The sequence below is a fragment of the Protopterus annectens genome, chromosome 4.part1 (genome assembly GCF_019279795.1).
Source record: "Protopterus annectens isolate FY-2018-M chromosome 4.part1, PAN1.0, whole genome shotgun sequence".
Taxonomy (NCBI): domain Eukaryota; kingdom Metazoa; phylum Chordata; order Ceratodontiformes; family Protopteridae; genus Protopterus; species Protopterus annectens.
This window is the reverse complement of record NC_056734.1, coordinates 469,918,695-469,935,977: the sequence shown is the minus strand read 5'-3', so window position 1 is coordinate 469,935,977 and position 17,283 is coordinate 469,918,695. Positions and strand designations below refer to the sequence as shown.

At 36.2% G+C, this 17,283-nt stretch overlaps 1 protein-coding gene across 1 annotated transcript in view; it reads right to left on the bottom strand.

Moving 5' to 3' along the window:
• Nucleotides 1-17,283, bottom strand: part of LOC122801233 (EGF-containing fibulin-like extracellular matrix protein 1) — a 125,784-nt gene that overhangs the window by 36,544 nt on the left and 71,957 nt on the right. The window contains exons 3-4 of the mRNA XM_044070785.1: nucleotides 11,443-11,568; nucleotides 5,015-5,137 (exon numbers count right to left, since the gene is read on the bottom strand). Coding sequence (XP_043926720.1) covers nucleotides 5,015-5,137; nucleotides 11,443-11,568 — 249 coding nt within the window. The remainder of the gene's footprint in view (nucleotides 1-5,014; nucleotides 5,138-11,442; nucleotides 11,569-17,283) is intronic.

Genomic DNA, 17,283 nt, shown 5'->3' with positions numbered 1-17,283 from the left:
TTAGTCATGCACAACACATTACAACATTAGTGAAAATAGCATGCATGGATATTCCCATTTACCCAAAACATTGCAATTATAACAGTGCATAGCAAACAGAAGCCATGCATATATGGAATGGCATTCAAGGTTGCAACAGCATGCCAGTTAGTGGTGTGTCAGGCAGACAATAACATGATTATTCAACAGGGAATATTAATATGCACACAGTTTAAACAATGATAAACCAAATGGAACAACGGTCTCAACACTAAAGGTTTGTTTAGGAACATATCCATGTTGTTTTTAGTGTGATGGCTGAATTAGTTGAGTGGTGGGGGAAGGGAACATATTCAGTTGACAACTGCTATTAAGTATATTTGTCAGTACACTACTATTCACTATTCTACATTCTGACCACACTTACACTCTACCTGGGTCATGGGGCTGCTACAGCAGTCTGTCCCTATATATACCCCCCAATGTTAGACTGTAGCCACATGTGATACCTGTCTGTTTTGTAGCAAGGCAGAACAGTGCAGCTGTGGAGGAAGGAGAGTTAGAAAGTATGGACCTGATGTTTGAATGCACCCCATATATATATATATATATATATATATATATATATATATATATATATATATATATATATATGTGTGTGTGTGTGTGTGTGTGTGTGTGAACGATCTATATATACATGTATGTCTACAGATATATAGACACACACACACACTTACACACACACACACACACACATATATATATATATATATATATATATATATATATACACACACATTATATTTATACATACATACATATATATATATATATATATATATATATATATATATATACACAGACACATTATATATATATATATATATATATATATATATATATATATATATATGCATATATATATATATATATATATATATATACATATATATATATATATATATATATATATATATATATATATATCTATATATACCAATTTCTTTACCCGTGGGCCTCTACAGATGAACTGTGTGCACATTACATTGCTGTTTCTACACATATTTCAGATTCACATATTAGTTGCAGGCTCTGGAGTGTGTTTTGTGTCTTTCACATACATCCTCTGTGACATTCTCTGTGTGCAGGTTTCTTAGCAACTGGGGAAACTATCCATGACAGCATGACACTTGAGGGGCTTGTCTGGGCCAGACTGCAGAGTGCGGATGTCTAGCTTGCATCTATTTGTAGGACTGGGGCTGATCAACACAGCAATTGTACACCTTTCATAGTTATACACATCATACTAGTATTTCTATTCAGATTTCTTTACCCGTGTGCCCTGTATGGAAAATGTATGTGTTGCAGTACATTTCTTTTTCTATTCAGATTGCAGTTTAAAACTGTAGAACCATAGTGAGATGTTAGTGGCGGTCCCATGCTGTGTATGCAAAATTGAACTACAGGCCTAGTCCTTATCAGACTGAACTACTGGGGAGGTGTTGTGTGCTGCTTGTGACATTTATATCTAGTACATATTTTTGTGCACAGTACTTTTTATTATGACATGTTGCATTATTTGTTTCCCATTTTCAGTACAAATTATACATACACAACAGACATTGGTGCTACTGTTTGTGAAACATGTACACATTAGCTGGATTGCACACTTGACTGTTTTTCAGCTACATACTGCAATTTAGATTCCTGAGTACACAGTGTAGGTTTTATGTCTGCACATGTTAGCCTTATACATTTCTCAGTACATTCGCAGCTACATACAGCAGAAATTGAAAGGTTAACACAGGACAATGCTGGCAGACAAACAAGTAAAACACATTCTGATGGGAATATGTAGTGTTTCTCTTTTCCAGTTATTTGACATGCCCATTCTAAAGTATGCAGACAAGCAGAGCTAAATCAGTTTACCTCAGTTAATGCATTCTGCAGGACATACACATTTCTATTTATCAGGTACAAGTAAGATGACATGCACCAGTGTTTGGGATCACCTTTATTAGTTTTGACATACATACCTGGGTACAACTCAGAACTCCACAATTACTATTCCTGCATGATCTGCACATGGGAATGCTTTTCATTTCTAACTGTTACATTAGCCCTGACATGGGTCTTTCTTGGCAGGTTCACTCATACACACTCATACATATTCTAATATTCCTCTCCTGCATATTTTACCTTGTTTACTACTGATATCTGTATTACACAGCAGCTGGGAATCCTCCATTGTAACACTGGTAGCCTGACACAGGCATTTATTCCTGACTTTTACAGCACAATTATATATACAGGCAGTACTACCATTACTATAATTTTGATTTCTTACTGCTAATAGTAGGGGGTATTCTGTACTCACCATACTGCTGATGCAGACAGGCCAGTTGCTGGGTATGAGCTTACACATTCAGGGATCTCTCCACAGCAGCGGTATGGGGAGACATCACACATTAATCACACCTGCACATTTACAAGTTGAACTTTTTCCATACTTAGTTAGAGATACATAAGACTGCATACTTACAGACAGGTGGGACATCCAGCGCTTGGGCTTCTTGGATCCACTGGTCCAGAGTGCACCCTTCCTCTGCTTCAGGTCATTATGGTGATGACGTACCTGCTCACCAGTCCGGGTATGCCAGTGGCACTAGTGAGATCACGTGCAAACTGGTCCTAGGCCTCCACTTTGTACTGCAAGCCCTGTTACTGGTCCTGCAGCAGCCTGCCATCATGGTTTTTAACTAGGAGCCCAATCATGACCCTGGACTCCTGGATGCCCCAACGTTGCACTCAGAAGCACAGAACTTCTCCAACGCCAGGCATTTTGGTCCTGCTGTGTGCAATCCCAAATGGTTATGGCTGGATTCCCTCCTGTGAGGTTTAAATAAGGCAGTTTTCCCACACTTTTTCTTGATTGGCCGGTTTTAATATGCTTCACTATGCTTAGCTCTGCACAAATCTGTCTAGCAATGCTTACACCAGCTAAGCAGAGCTGAAAGTAGGTAAGCAATGTTTACACTAGCAAAGCATTGCTTAAATCTATTTTTTTCATTAAATTTATAAATTATTTTTTACATTTATATTTTACACATTCCCACCCCTACTGTGCTATACATGAGCAATATGATTGACATCTATCATTTACATTCCTTCAAAGTTTATTAAATAATTTGCCAGAGAGGGATTCGAACTGAGCATGTTCTACATGCTATACCATGGCAGTAACACTATGCTACAGCAGCTTGATGACATTTTCTATCACAGTAGCACTTGTCTATCATTTTCAGGATTTCAGCCAGGCTAAGCATAGCGGCGCACCACCCAAACAAGCTGTGCACCACTTAAACTTCGGATTTATTTCATGAAAAAAAATATTATTACATTTTTTTTATTTTGTATTCCTTTCCTCTTGCCCTATTGCTTCCATGCATGTAGGGCAAGAGTGCATACATTTGGGGGTGTGCACTTGAAGGCTTCTGCTTTCTAGGTGTTTGTGATTTTTATTTTTATTTTTTTAAGTGTCTGGAGACACTGAAATGTTAGCTATTTACATTTCAGTGCCTACGGACATTCGTTTACTATATAATATTAGAGCCAAGCTAAAATATTATATAGTTTGACACTCATCTGTGAGAATTCTTTAAATTGTAACAGTTATAAGAAATTTTATTTTTCTATACTTGAAAGGATGCCCTTTGACATGAGATGTGGGGATTTTAAGAACAGCCTTGAAATAAAAGAGACTTTATGGCAGTTAAAATTAGGGGCTGATAAACATCCTGGCATGAATGAGGTCATAAATATTACATTTTTTTAAAAAGCAGAAGGCTTAAAGTTAACTATTTGTAAAGTTTTTTTATATTTGATGTACTAATAGTTTTAATTGCTTTTATGTGATTGGTTGATTACAGTTATTTAAATGTCTGAATTTTGATGTAATTATTCTGAAGAAGTCATTTTGTTGACAAAAGCAGATATTAAACTGTTATTATGCTACGTTTTCTCTAGGTTATTCCACTAGTTTTCAGTAAAATTGCTGTGATTTTAATTGTTATTTTTTCAATATCGGTTTTTGGTTGTTGTTAACAGAAGCATTATGTTTTCATCATTGAAACAATATGTATTAGATCTGGGTACAGTCTGTCTCTGCAGTGTATTGCTTACTTCAGAAAGTTAAAAGTTGTAGACCAAAGTTTCTTAAAAGATGGGCACATGTGCAGATATAGTATATACATTAGTGTGAGTGTAAATATTTTAACAACCTATGGTCACCTGTCTGTGCCTCTACCCAAAGAGTTATAACAGAAATTGAGCAAATTTAAATCTTATTATAAACTGCTTAAGCCCCCTGCTTTAAAGCATAGCCAAAAGGAGAATTAAAATCCTAATCAATGATTTGAAATGATAACAGTTTAAATTTGACTATCAATTGGATAATTTACTGACAAAAGATTAAGGGAAATTCAAAGTGTGAGGTAACTGAGAAGTAAATAAAAAGCTGTTTTTTTGCATTCTCTTTAGATTTTTCACAGCTATCTGAAGGGAATATTTGACAGCTCATAAAAATAGTGATCATACTGTAATGCATACACAGAAGAAAACATCTGCTTAAATATGCTAAAATTAATATTTTATTTTGTTAAATTAATAGGTCTGTTATGCAGTTGTTACTTCTTAAATTCATAATTGTAATCATACCTCTTAACCTGTTACTAGAAGAATTCTGGACAAAAACAAAAATGACAAGATGGGGCAAAGGCCCCAAATCAGGAAAAGCATATGAATATTGCTTGTATAAACTTGGAAAGTTGCTAGAATAACAGGTTTTGCATTATCATGCATATTCCTAAGGAAATGAAGTCTGAAACACAATTGTATGCCATTATTTAAGGATTCTAGTTCTGAATGATTTGCTTGCAAACTGCAAATTTTATGAGTAACTGATTAAAAATTCAGACAAAAATCTAAACATTCTGTGAAAATCTGGACAGATGAGAAGTACAACTGTAATCCTTACCTGCACAAGTTCCTTTTGTGTTTTGATATCCATGTCTGCACTGACATTCATATGAACCTTCCAGGTTGATACACATTTCACCTTTGTTTGCGCAAACAGTTTCAGATTCACATTCATTTGTATCTGTTGACATAAGATAAATAAAATATTGTGTAATTTAAATTCAGCTCTTGAAAAAGAAAATTTTAGATGGTAAATGTTACATGCAATTACCATGAGTAAATACTTCATTACAACCACAAGGTTAGAAATATTTAATGTATTGCAAGAAATCTTATAGTACTTTTTCCAGATTACTTTAGCTTTTCTATTAATATTCACTTATGTATTTGTTCATGCTGTATTTACTCCATTTACAAAAAAAAAAAATACTAATTAGAGCACCAGCATAAAATGATGGAATTCAGCAAGGGTAATTAACACCAAAGCAAACAGAAATAGACATAACACAAGTTTAAAAAATAGTACATGTACAGTTTTGTTGCAGTATAACTCAAGAAAAACCCAAAACATGAAAAAGGATATTTTCTGTCTGATTTCCATTTCCTTTTCAATTATTTTGTTACTTATAGATGATTGGGGGAAACAATCTCTAGTATCACTGAAACAAAAGAAAGGGGTACCGGTAGCTACAGTGGTGCAGTGGTTAGCATTGACACCTCACAGCAAAAGGTTCTCCAGTTCGATTCTTGGCTGGAGTTCTTTCTGTGCAAAGTTTGCATGTCCCACCTGTGATTGTGGGGGGTTCCTCCCACATTCCAAAGACATGCTGCAGGTGGATTGGACACTCTAAATTTGCCCTATGTGTGTGACTTCTGTGGAAGGTTCAGCACCAGGCTGGCAACTTGACACCATAAAACTCCACTGCCAATCATTCTGCAGACCATTTTTCTGCTGTGGTGACCCCTAACAGGAAAAGTCAAAAGGAGAAGAAGAGGATTGAAACAAAAGTAATCAAATGTATCTTGTTCTTGACAAACTGGGTTAATGGTGAACTGTTCTGTAAATGGATATTGTCGAAGACTTAACCTCAAAATATCTTTTTCAGAACAGGACATATCTAATACTCAAAGATCTACTGCATTTACATTTCATAAATCTACTTTTCAACCACTGATGAATAAAAATGTGGCCATCTTCCAACAGGTAGTACTCAAGGATTTAAATTTCCCCCATTTGGAATGTCACATTTTACAAGATAACATTACTTCAGCTGAGAAAAAGGCACTCACTGAACTCAGGCAAAATTACAACATTGCTATACTCCCAGCTGACAAGGGAGGAGCTGTGGTGATTTTAAATATGGATTATTATGTCCAAGAGGGACTTAGATAATTATCTGACTCCAAATGTTACATGCATATGGGTATCGATCCTACACATCGATTCAAACAGGAGATTGATGCATTTCTTGACTCAGCATTGGAAGAAGGTATTATTCCCATTAAAACAGTACAACATCTCAAAGTTAAGGATCCATCTAAGCAAATTCTGTACTTACTCCCAAAGATGCACAAATCCATTACTCACCCTCTAGGTAGGCCCATTGTATCAGGTAATGGTTCACTCACTGAACCATTATCGGCATTCTTAACCCAATATCTCAAACCACTCCTGGCACATGTAAGGGCAAGAATACGGGATACAACAGAATTTTTGAAAATTATTGAAGACACACAACTTGAGCCAGAATGGTTGATGTGCACACTTGATGTTAAGTCCTTGTTCACAAGTATACCACACTGGGCAGGGTTGCAGGCTTTACAACACTGGTTGAACAAGGTTGAACTGTACCCACCGGGATTCAACACATTGCTCATCTGTATGTCAGAGCATGTGCTTAATAAAAATGTATTTTATTTTCAAGGGGAGTGCTACTGGCAACTGCAAGGTACGGCCATGGGGGCGTCTTTTGCCCCCATTTATGCAGATCTTTTCATGGCCTATCTGGAGGAATGCCTTATATACAATCCCCTGCATAACATCTATTTGGTGGAAATTGATATCTGGTGGAGATATCTTGATGATTGTTGGATGGTGTGGCGTGCAGATTCTACCTATCTTATTGAATTTGTGGAATATCTTAACAGCAATATATAGGGTATTGAGTTCTCTATCACGTCTCACACTGATCAAATAGATTTTTTGGATGTTACAGTATATCGGAATGAAGACCATACACTTAATACTAAGATTCATCGGAAATATCCACAATTTAATTCATTACTTCATGCATCTAGTATGCACCTACGCCACACCATCCGCAATATCCCAAAATCTCAATATTTGAGAATCAAACGGATCAATTCCTCAAATATTGACTATGAGAATGCCAAAGTAGATCTGAAAAACAGATTTTTGGAAAGGGGATATTGCATCTTCGATATTACATCCACCAGTGCATGGACAGATAAACAAGACAGGAAAACCCTGCTAGAATACAAGGACCGTATAAATAACCCAAAGGATGACACTATCAAGTTCATTACCACCTTTGGTAGGAACCACCAGGTGGTTAGGAACATTCTAAATAACAATTGGAACATTTTGTTAGCTAATGACTACCTTCGGAGTATCCTAGGCAACCAATGTCCATTATCATACAGGAGAGGAAAAACTTTGGGATCATTATTTTCACATTATAAACAGAGAGAGAGTGGAGGGGCAAAGTACAAACAATTAACTATAACAGGGGATGAACTCTTGGGAACTTTCCCTTGTGGCCACTGCACCTCATGTAGTCAAGTGAACAAGCTTAAACAATTTACCAGTTCCAATACAAGCAAAGTTTATGATGTCAGGATATTTGGAAACTGCTCAAGTAGCTGGGTTATATACCTGGCCACATGTCAGTGTTCTGCTTTCTATGTGGGCAAAACCTCACGATCACTAAGAATAAGAATAGCTGACATACAGAAATGTACCAGAAGTATATTTATGAACAGGATGGGATATGACCTAAAGGAAATATTAGGAGTAGTCAGCAATGATAAGAAAGAAAAGCACATGCACATATTAAAACACATAGCATGTAAACAAATTAGTTATAAATTCAAACAATGATTGATTTAATTAATGAATTCAAACAGCATAACCATTTTACTGGTATAAACAGATGCTTTATACATTTGCTACATATTACAGCCTGTCCTGCATATACAATGGAAGACACAGAGGCAGATAAATTACCATATCTACTCCCATAGTACTAAGAGATATCAAAAGACTTTAAATCATTTTAGCTAACATATTTATTGATAAAGGCATAGAGCATACTTTTAAAATTTAATTGTGTGAGATTATGAAGAACAACCCCAGAGGGGGTAAACTCAAGAAATTACCTTGCATATAGGGAACTATATAAAGGTGTATTGTAATGGCTAGCCAATAATTTCCCATAGATGTTTATATGATTATATGTCTATATGTTAATGTTAAATGTTAAATTAAAGGAATTGATAGGGTATGTAGGTAGTATATATATGTGATGGCAATAATTTTTTATTATTGAAATTTTCTTAAGACTTGAGAACACTTGGATATTTTGTATTTTTGAGTTCCTTTGAGTTTTTCCTAGTAAAGTGTTTTAACATTTTTTTTAAATACATTTTAAAATTGTTTTACATTTCAAGCGCTCATACATACTATACATATTGTCCAATCAAATATATACAGTATTTATGATGTTTTTTTGGATAAAAATAAGTTATAATGATTAGGGACATATACAAATTTAGGTGTTATGGTGTTTTTAATTTTTATTTTTATTATTATCTTTATTTTTTTGCGCCAATTTTAACTACATAAAGGTATATGATTTTGGATTAATTTGTTCCTGAAGCTTCGCTATGTTTATGCGTAGGTGAAAAGCTACTAAGATTATATTCAACGACAATTAAAATTTACACAAACAAATCGGGTATTTTTATTTTTGGAGTCTGGTATATTGTCTTGTGGCTGAGTGGAAGGAACGGTTGTTTGTGGTGGTGGTGTTTTTTTTTTCAGGTTTCTAAGTTGATTCAAACAGCTCACTGATTTTTTCTAAGAATAAGAATAGGGGAACATCAGAGTGACATTCGTAATAAGAAATTGACGAATGCTTTATATCAACATACTATTAAACACCCCACGGCAAAATTCATGTTTACAGTTATTGATAAAATCACAGGCAAAAGGCATAATCAACAAGGATGGCAAAGTATACTTAGTCATAAAGAAAAATACTGGATAATTCATCTTGGAGCCTTATTTCCACCAGGTCTCAATGACCATTTATGATGAGTATATTAATTTATTCAATCATCAGAGTATTTCAACATAGAGTGGATTTAGTAAATATTGTATATATTACAACACCACATACAGCATTGTTGCTTGGTCTTATTTTTATTTTCATTTTTATTTTCATGCTTATTGTCATTTTTGGATAAAATGTATAAGCTTACATGGATTACTCGCCTATGGTTTTTACTATACTAATTTATGATATATAACAAATAATTATCTAGGGCATCCCTGAATACGTCTTAAGTTATTTTATTTAACTATTTTTTTTCATTGCAGCCTGGTTGTCAACTAATGAATTATTCAAAAGGTATGGATTATACCTTGCATCTCCATTGGCTGGGTGAAGAATATAAAAAGATTACTGGTTTGCTGGTTGCATTTACTATTTTTTTATTTCTCTCACTGAAGAAGGCAGTAGCCGAAACTAGTCTGAGTGGTAACTTTTGGACATTATTATGTCCTTTTGCAGTATTTCATCTAATTTTGAATAAAAGACGTGGAGCTATCTATGCTGGCCTCTAGTGTTTTTTTCTGTAAATGGATATGTCATACATTTCTACACTGATATGGGACATCCGCATTAATGGTAGAAATATAAATCAGATTAATGAGATGTGGGCAAGTACCATATAATAAACACTGTCAGACATAAAACTGATGAAAGGACAGAGGCACACATGGGACATGAACTGCTTCTGCTCTGGACTTAGGTTCAACATTCAGCTGTGTGTGACTCAATTTAAAGGCATTTATTGAGCTCTTTTGCACTGAATGTTGTTTTTACAGACCTTGATTTCAAGAAGGGATACACTGTGGCAGACCCAACAGTTACATTATATATTGGGGTGCTAATAATAACTGGAAGACTTATGAATTGTAAACCGTTACTGAAGAATCTGGCTGGCTGGTGTCATCACCCGCACTGTTTCTTTCACTGTATTGTTACACATTCCCTTTATAATGAGTAAAATCTGTTTTCTTGAAAACTGTATGATCCCCTTTATCTCTACCTTATCTCTGGTTTGTACTAGGCTGGTATCTGGATCATTAAGCTTATTGCAGTGGCAGTGTTCTTATTATAGGGCTGCCAACTTTGGATTGCAGCTACAAGGACTTCCCAGTATCACTCTGCAAACTACAAGCCTCACCAATTAAATCATGACTGGTTCAACTTCCAGATGAACTTTCAAATCTGGCTTTCAAAGTGGTTGCATCTTAAGCCAGGCATATGACTTATTAGACCAGGCCAAAATAGTAAAAGCATCTTAAAGTAGTAAATGCAAAAAATTACTTTTTAGAATAAACTGTCCCACCATAACAAGTTAAACTCCACTGAAACACAGTGTGAAAATATAACTATATATTGCATCATACACCTTGTTTTCTGCAAAACGGTATTGTACCCAGCATGAATAATTTTCTGCACTTCTACATGGATCTGACATTTTAATTCAACAGATCATGTGGACAGCTAGCTGTGTGTGTGCTTCCCTTGTTCTGCCATTAATACAGCAGTTATTGGGGGAAATAGATGTAACTACTAACAGTAGCAGATCTAATAATACTTTTCTTAAAATATACTGGGGGGGACACACAACAAATCGCATTTTATCATTTTTTTTAATTCACTAAAATGTTTACCAAACTAAACAAATTTACCTACAATGATTTTTCCAGGGTGGCAAACTCCCGCACCCATCATGCTGGGATCTTAACATCCCAACCCACCTTACTTAAATATGTTAACTCCATAATCATACAGCAGTGGAGAAAGAGACAATGTTTGATGGAAACAGTCAACAGCCTTGTGCAGATATTGAGACCATTGGGAATAATAGCAGTCTGTGATGGGTTTTTGACAAAATGAATAACGGAATGTAATCAAATGACAATTGCAAAAACAATTTTGTTGAGTATAGTATGACCATTATGTAACTGTTTAATAGAAGAGATTATGTATTTGGTAAATCAGGTTTTCATTCATTATATATTCCTGGACTCCGAAAAGTGTTTGTTTCTAATCAGTTTTTAAATCATCAGAAAACATGGAACATGCATAACTATTTCTACAAAAGCATTCTCAGCAATATTTATGACCAATAAAGTTCTAAGAGCTATTTTTCTGTGGCAGTTTTACATACCTTTACATGTGTCATTTTCCAAATAGTATCCACTTTTACAATAGCAAGTGAAGCTTCCGATGGAATTGGCGCAGTCTTGGTAACTTAAAGGACATGCATAATTTCCAGCAGCACATTCATCAATGTCTAAAAATAAAGAATATAAAATTCTCATGGCTGTTATCCTGAAGTCTAGTTGCATACATGTAGAGTTACAGTTACCGTTCTTGTGCCTTGTGCACAAACATTGATTACCTCATTCAAACATTGATTACCTCATTCAAACATTGATTACCTCATTCTCAAACAATATTTCCCTGTTGTGATATGCTAATCAGCATATAATACCATACGATAACTAGGACCACAGTAGAAGTCTCAATTCAAGACAAAACTGTAGGATTAGATAATGGTATTAGTAATGAAAAATCAGGTAGGATAATCCAGATGCCTGAAATTATGCTAGTACGTAGTTGCACTTATACTTATCTCTATCACATCACTGCTGAATGAATTGAAACTATGGCAAATACATGAAGAGCATGACCACTTTTTTCTGCAACTGATATTTTATGATATTGTAATTCATGTTAGTAGGATGAATGTATATGTATTTCATAATCCAGAAACCAGTGAATTATGGATTGTTAATAGCTATACGATGTTCCCTTTCTGCTTATTCCTTTGTTCACTTTTGTTATTATTTTCACATCTGCTGCATTTGATGACAAACTTTATTGAAGAACAAAACCCTGACATTGATTTCTTCAGTATTTTATTACGTCTTGCAGTCCTCTTGAAAAACTGGTGCAGGAGATTACTGGTAGGTCTTTAAATCTTTTTCTCTTTATTTGTTCATTGCTACCTATGTTAGCTGGTCGCTATAGGGTCTGTAATGTGTGGTTGTTTGCAGTCTGATACCCTTAATAATTATTGAGATTACCTCTTTTATTATCAAATTAAGATACTCACGGCATATAAAAATCTTCACTGTCCTCATACTAGGAGGATGGATGTCTCTTCCTAATGTTAGTAATACTATATAGTACCTGAAAGTATAAAACTGAGAGATGAAAGAGAAGAACACTGCAAGATGATGAACTTTAGATTTTACTGTAATAGCATAGAAATGTACTCTGCAAGATGGTGAGCTTTAGATTTTACTGTAATAGCAAAGAAATGTATTGCCTGTTCCTCATCATCACCTTTCTCCTAAACAAAGCTTCCACTATTTAAATTTTATGAGGTAAAAGAAGCTTAATTGGAGTTTAAAACCTGTTCTTTACAATATGGATATGTGACCTTCTTAGACAATAATCCAAGCCTTGGTGACTGTATTACACATTGACAAGAACACAATTAAGTAACTGAATTAACTATACATAACTTTCCATGTGTATGTGACTTTGTAGGCTGTTATAAGTAAGGGGAACAGAGAACTTGCCCCTACACATGGAAAGTAAGTGGTCTCTGTCTCTTATTTCTCTATGAATTACAACTTTGTCATTTCAGGTATACTAGTATGTTTACCAGAGCAAATGTTGGTGTTTGCAAGCCCTGACTGACACCACTGAGTCACACTATAGTTTTATCCCTTGGTGTTCATGATCAAGTCATTCACTTTGGTGGCCAGTTTTTCACTTTCCTCCCTTCCTCATCAATTTAGGATAATTACAACATAGTAGCTTGTGACTGTGTTATTCCAGTGTCTCTAGATCCAATCATCAGCTACCAGTTGGGTAAGTTAATTAATCTGATCAATTGTTTTAATAAAAAAATAAACAAATATAAATTATAAAATGACAGAAGAGGAGCAGTTTTGCTGACATACAGTGTCAATGGAGCAGCAAGTAGCACACTTGCCTTTGGAGCAGATGTCTGTGGGTTCTATTCCCACACCAGGAAGATTGATTGCTGACAGTGCAGTACAGAACAAGGATGGTGCTGCACTTCTGAGTATGTCATCCTTCAGATGAGATGTTAAACTGAGATCCCATCTGCTTAAGGTGGTTGTTGATTAGGTCAATGTAAAATATACCATGGCACCTATTGAAATGAGCAGGGGTTCTTTATTTAAAAACATTATGCACAATAGCATTTACTAACATATTTACAAATTTATACAGTGTACAAATTCCCATTCCTTTCCATTACTGTCATACAATCATGGATATCTTACTTTTCATTATTATGTTAAACCTTCATTATCTTATTTGAACCCCCACTCCTTTTTCCACAACTGCAATCTAATTCTTCCTAAAATTACTGTTAGTCTCCACTTACTATATACATAATTTCATTTAACCTTTCATTCCAAATGGTCCATATAACATAAAATAATATTTTGTCTATATTACTAACATATTCCTTATTTCATCATAGGTAAAAATCTAAAAGAAAATTCTAGTCAAAATAGAATTTCCACTGAGTGACCCCTCATATCTCTTGTATTAGAGGCACATAGGACATATGCAAATGACCCTTATGAACATCAGGTGTTTCAGCTATATTTAAAACTAATTGTACCATAATGGTAATGGTCATCAGCTGGGTATAACAGCCTTGTGTTTCTTAGGCTTAGTCAAACAGTCCACTTGTGCTGTGCTGATGAGGCCATAACAAAGCCAAAACAAGCATGTCCACAGCTAGTATGGTTTGGCTTTATTGGCCTGAATTTGTCCATTAAGCAACATAAAAAGAAAACAGTCATAGGCATTCAGAATTGCCGTATAGTTAAAACACCTGATGCTCATAAGGATCATTTCCATATATCCTATGTGCTTCTAATACAAGAGGTTTGAGGGGTCACTCAGTGGAAATTCTAGCTTGACTCGAATTTACTTTTAGTTTTACTGATTAGTTTTTCTGTGTGACCTTTTCACTCATTGTTTTAGGTTAATTTACCATAGGATCATAGGATCATAAGAGGTTACTAGGATATTGGCCCTAAGGGCACTACAAGCCTAGCCATGTTATACCCTTGTTCCCTTAGGGACAAAGATATATATTCTATGTTTGCACGTGAATCTAAGATCAGCACTGACTGCCCCTGTCTAAGAGGGACATAGATGAGACCCCCTGGTGTAAATTTATGGTTTCCCATCCAAATGTCCAGGTTACACTTAAATAGGGTCAATGAGGAATTCTGTTTTACATGAATTGGAAGTTTGTTCCAGAGGAGTGGCAACCTCTGGGAGACATATCTGTCGCTCCATCATGTCCTGTTAATATTGCAAGCTAGGTTAAGATCCCTAGATTGAGTGAATGTTGCCCCATTGGATTTGCAGATGTGCAGGAGCTTCATCAAGGCAGGGTCTGAGACTGCTCTGTAGGCCAAGCACAAGTCTCCTCTAAACAGTCTATACGGTATTCAGTAAAGTGATAGAGCCTTCAGTCTGTCTGTGTAGGTCATGCGTTGACCCTGAATTACCTTGATGAGAAACCTCTGAGGTATCTCCAGATGCTGCAGATGCCTGGTGAGTTACATACAGAAAGAAGCACTGTACTTTATTATTAGACTGATGAGAGCCGAGTAAGGGGAGTTATAACCTACTTAACTTTGGATGCTATACCCATGAGGTGTGCAATGTATGAGGCCTTATTTGCTACTGTGGACACCTGATGATCAAAATTAAGGCTACTATCAACTCATGTTCCTAAATGTCTCACCACTGGGTTTGAAGTTAGGGGGGCTATTATTAATGTTGTAATTAGCAGGGGTATCTCCTTTGCTGAAGGGGGTGATAATGTGTTTTTTTTTGCATTTAATTTAAGTCCACAGCTTTGACACCAAATATTTGTCTGTGTAAGCTCCTATTGTAATATATTGACATCTTTGGGGGATTCTATGATTGCACCCAGTTTGCAGTCATCAGCAAACTTGATAAGCCATAGGCAATATATGTTCACCTGGACTTCTGAAGAATAGATATCAAACAGTAGGGGGCCTAGCATAGATCCTTGTGGAACATCATTCGTAACAGGTCTGTAAGTAGAGGTAACATCCCCAATTTAACTGCATGTGTTCTCTTTGTGAGCCAGTTGGCAATCCATCTAATGATGAAAGGGCTAATCCTCAGCTGTGTGAGTTTCTCAATGATGCCTGAGTTAGGAGATTGTGTCAAAGGCCTTGGCTACGTCGAGATATGCAGTGTGAACTGCTTTGCCTTCAACCAGGGCCTTAGTGACTTTCTCAAAGAAGTCCACCAGGTTTAGCAGGCAAGATCTGCCCTTAAAGAAGCCAAACTGGGTTGGGTCAAGAGTTTGAAGGTCACCTATATTCTTGTTAAGATCCGTGATGATTATCTTCATGACCTTACAGATACGTTTGGTTAGGTGTATGGGACTATAGTTCCTGAAGTCGGTTGAGGGCCCCTCCCCTTTGTGCAAGGGGATAACAGTTGCTGTTTTACCCTCAGCTGGGACAAAGTCAGTGCTTAGACTAAGACTAAAGAGTGTGCTCAACAGTTCCACTAAGTCCTGTTTTAGACTATTTAATAAACAGCCTGGGATGTTGTCTGGTCCCATAGATGCTGCATTTTTAGCCTTGGAGAGTGTGGCTATGACTTGCTTTCTGGAGATACTAGGCAGAGGACTGTTGACAGGAATGTTATGGGGTATGATTGGTGGGGACTTATGAGTGAAGTTTTTACCAAACCTGTCTGCTAGCAGGTTGACAGTGTCCTCACCACTGGGTTTGAAGTTAGGGGGGCTATTATTAATGTTGTAATTAGCAGGGGTATCTCCTTTGCTAAAGGGGGTGATAATGTATTTTTTTTGCATTTAATTTAAGTCCACAGCTTTTACACCAATCATTTGTCTGTGTAAGCTCCTTTTGTAATATATTGACATATTTGGGGGATTCTATGATTGCACCCAGTTTGCAGTCATCAGCAAACTTGATAAGCCATAGGCAATATATGTTCACCTGGACTTCTGAAGAGTAGATATCAAATAGAAGGGGGCCTAGCATAGATCCTTGTGGAACATCATTAGTAACAGGGACAAAGTCAGTGCTTAGACTAAGACTGAAGAGTGTGCTCAATAGTTCCACTAAGTCCTGTTTTAGACTATTTAATAAACAGCCTGGGATGTTGTCTGATCCCATAGAGGCTGCATTTTTAGCCTTGGAGAGTGTGGCTATGACCTGCTTTCTGGAGATACTAGGCAGAGGACTGTTGACAGGAATGTTATGGGGTATGATTGGTGGGGACTTATGGGTGAAGTTTTCACCAAACCTGTCTGCTAGCAGGTTGACAATGTCCTCAGGTTCAGTATAAGTGGTACCATCCACAGCTAGTTTGTCACAAAGCTGGGCCCTCCCTTTTAGATTTTGGATGTAGCTAAAGAATGCTGTGTGATTTTCCTTAGTTAGGGATGCTAATTTAGTTTCATAATTAACTTTAGAGGACTTTTCAAGATGTCCAATTTGCTTGTTTATGCTTTGGAGGGAGATCTTCCTTTGCTGGGATCATTCTCTCTTGTTTTTTTTTGACAGCAGTTTCTTTCTCTTTTTGTCTAACCTATTTATGCTGGATGTCCACCAGGGTGACTTATTTTTTCGTGAGGATCTTGATTGGATGTATTCTGGTACAGCTGAGTCTATACATTTATATAAGTGTTTATACAGGGCATTTGTGTACACCTCAGTATAGAGGTCATTGCTATCAGTGTTGGTAGGGGTCTAAAACTATTGATGCCATCACTCAGTAGGCTATAGTTTGCTTTAGAGAAATTTTTAAAACTTTTTGCTCCTGAGGGTGGGTCAGGTACGACTGATACTTCGAACGAGAATCATTTATGATTGGACTTTACCAGGGAGGGCCCCACACATGAGGTGGTGTAGTGATCCACCATGTTGGT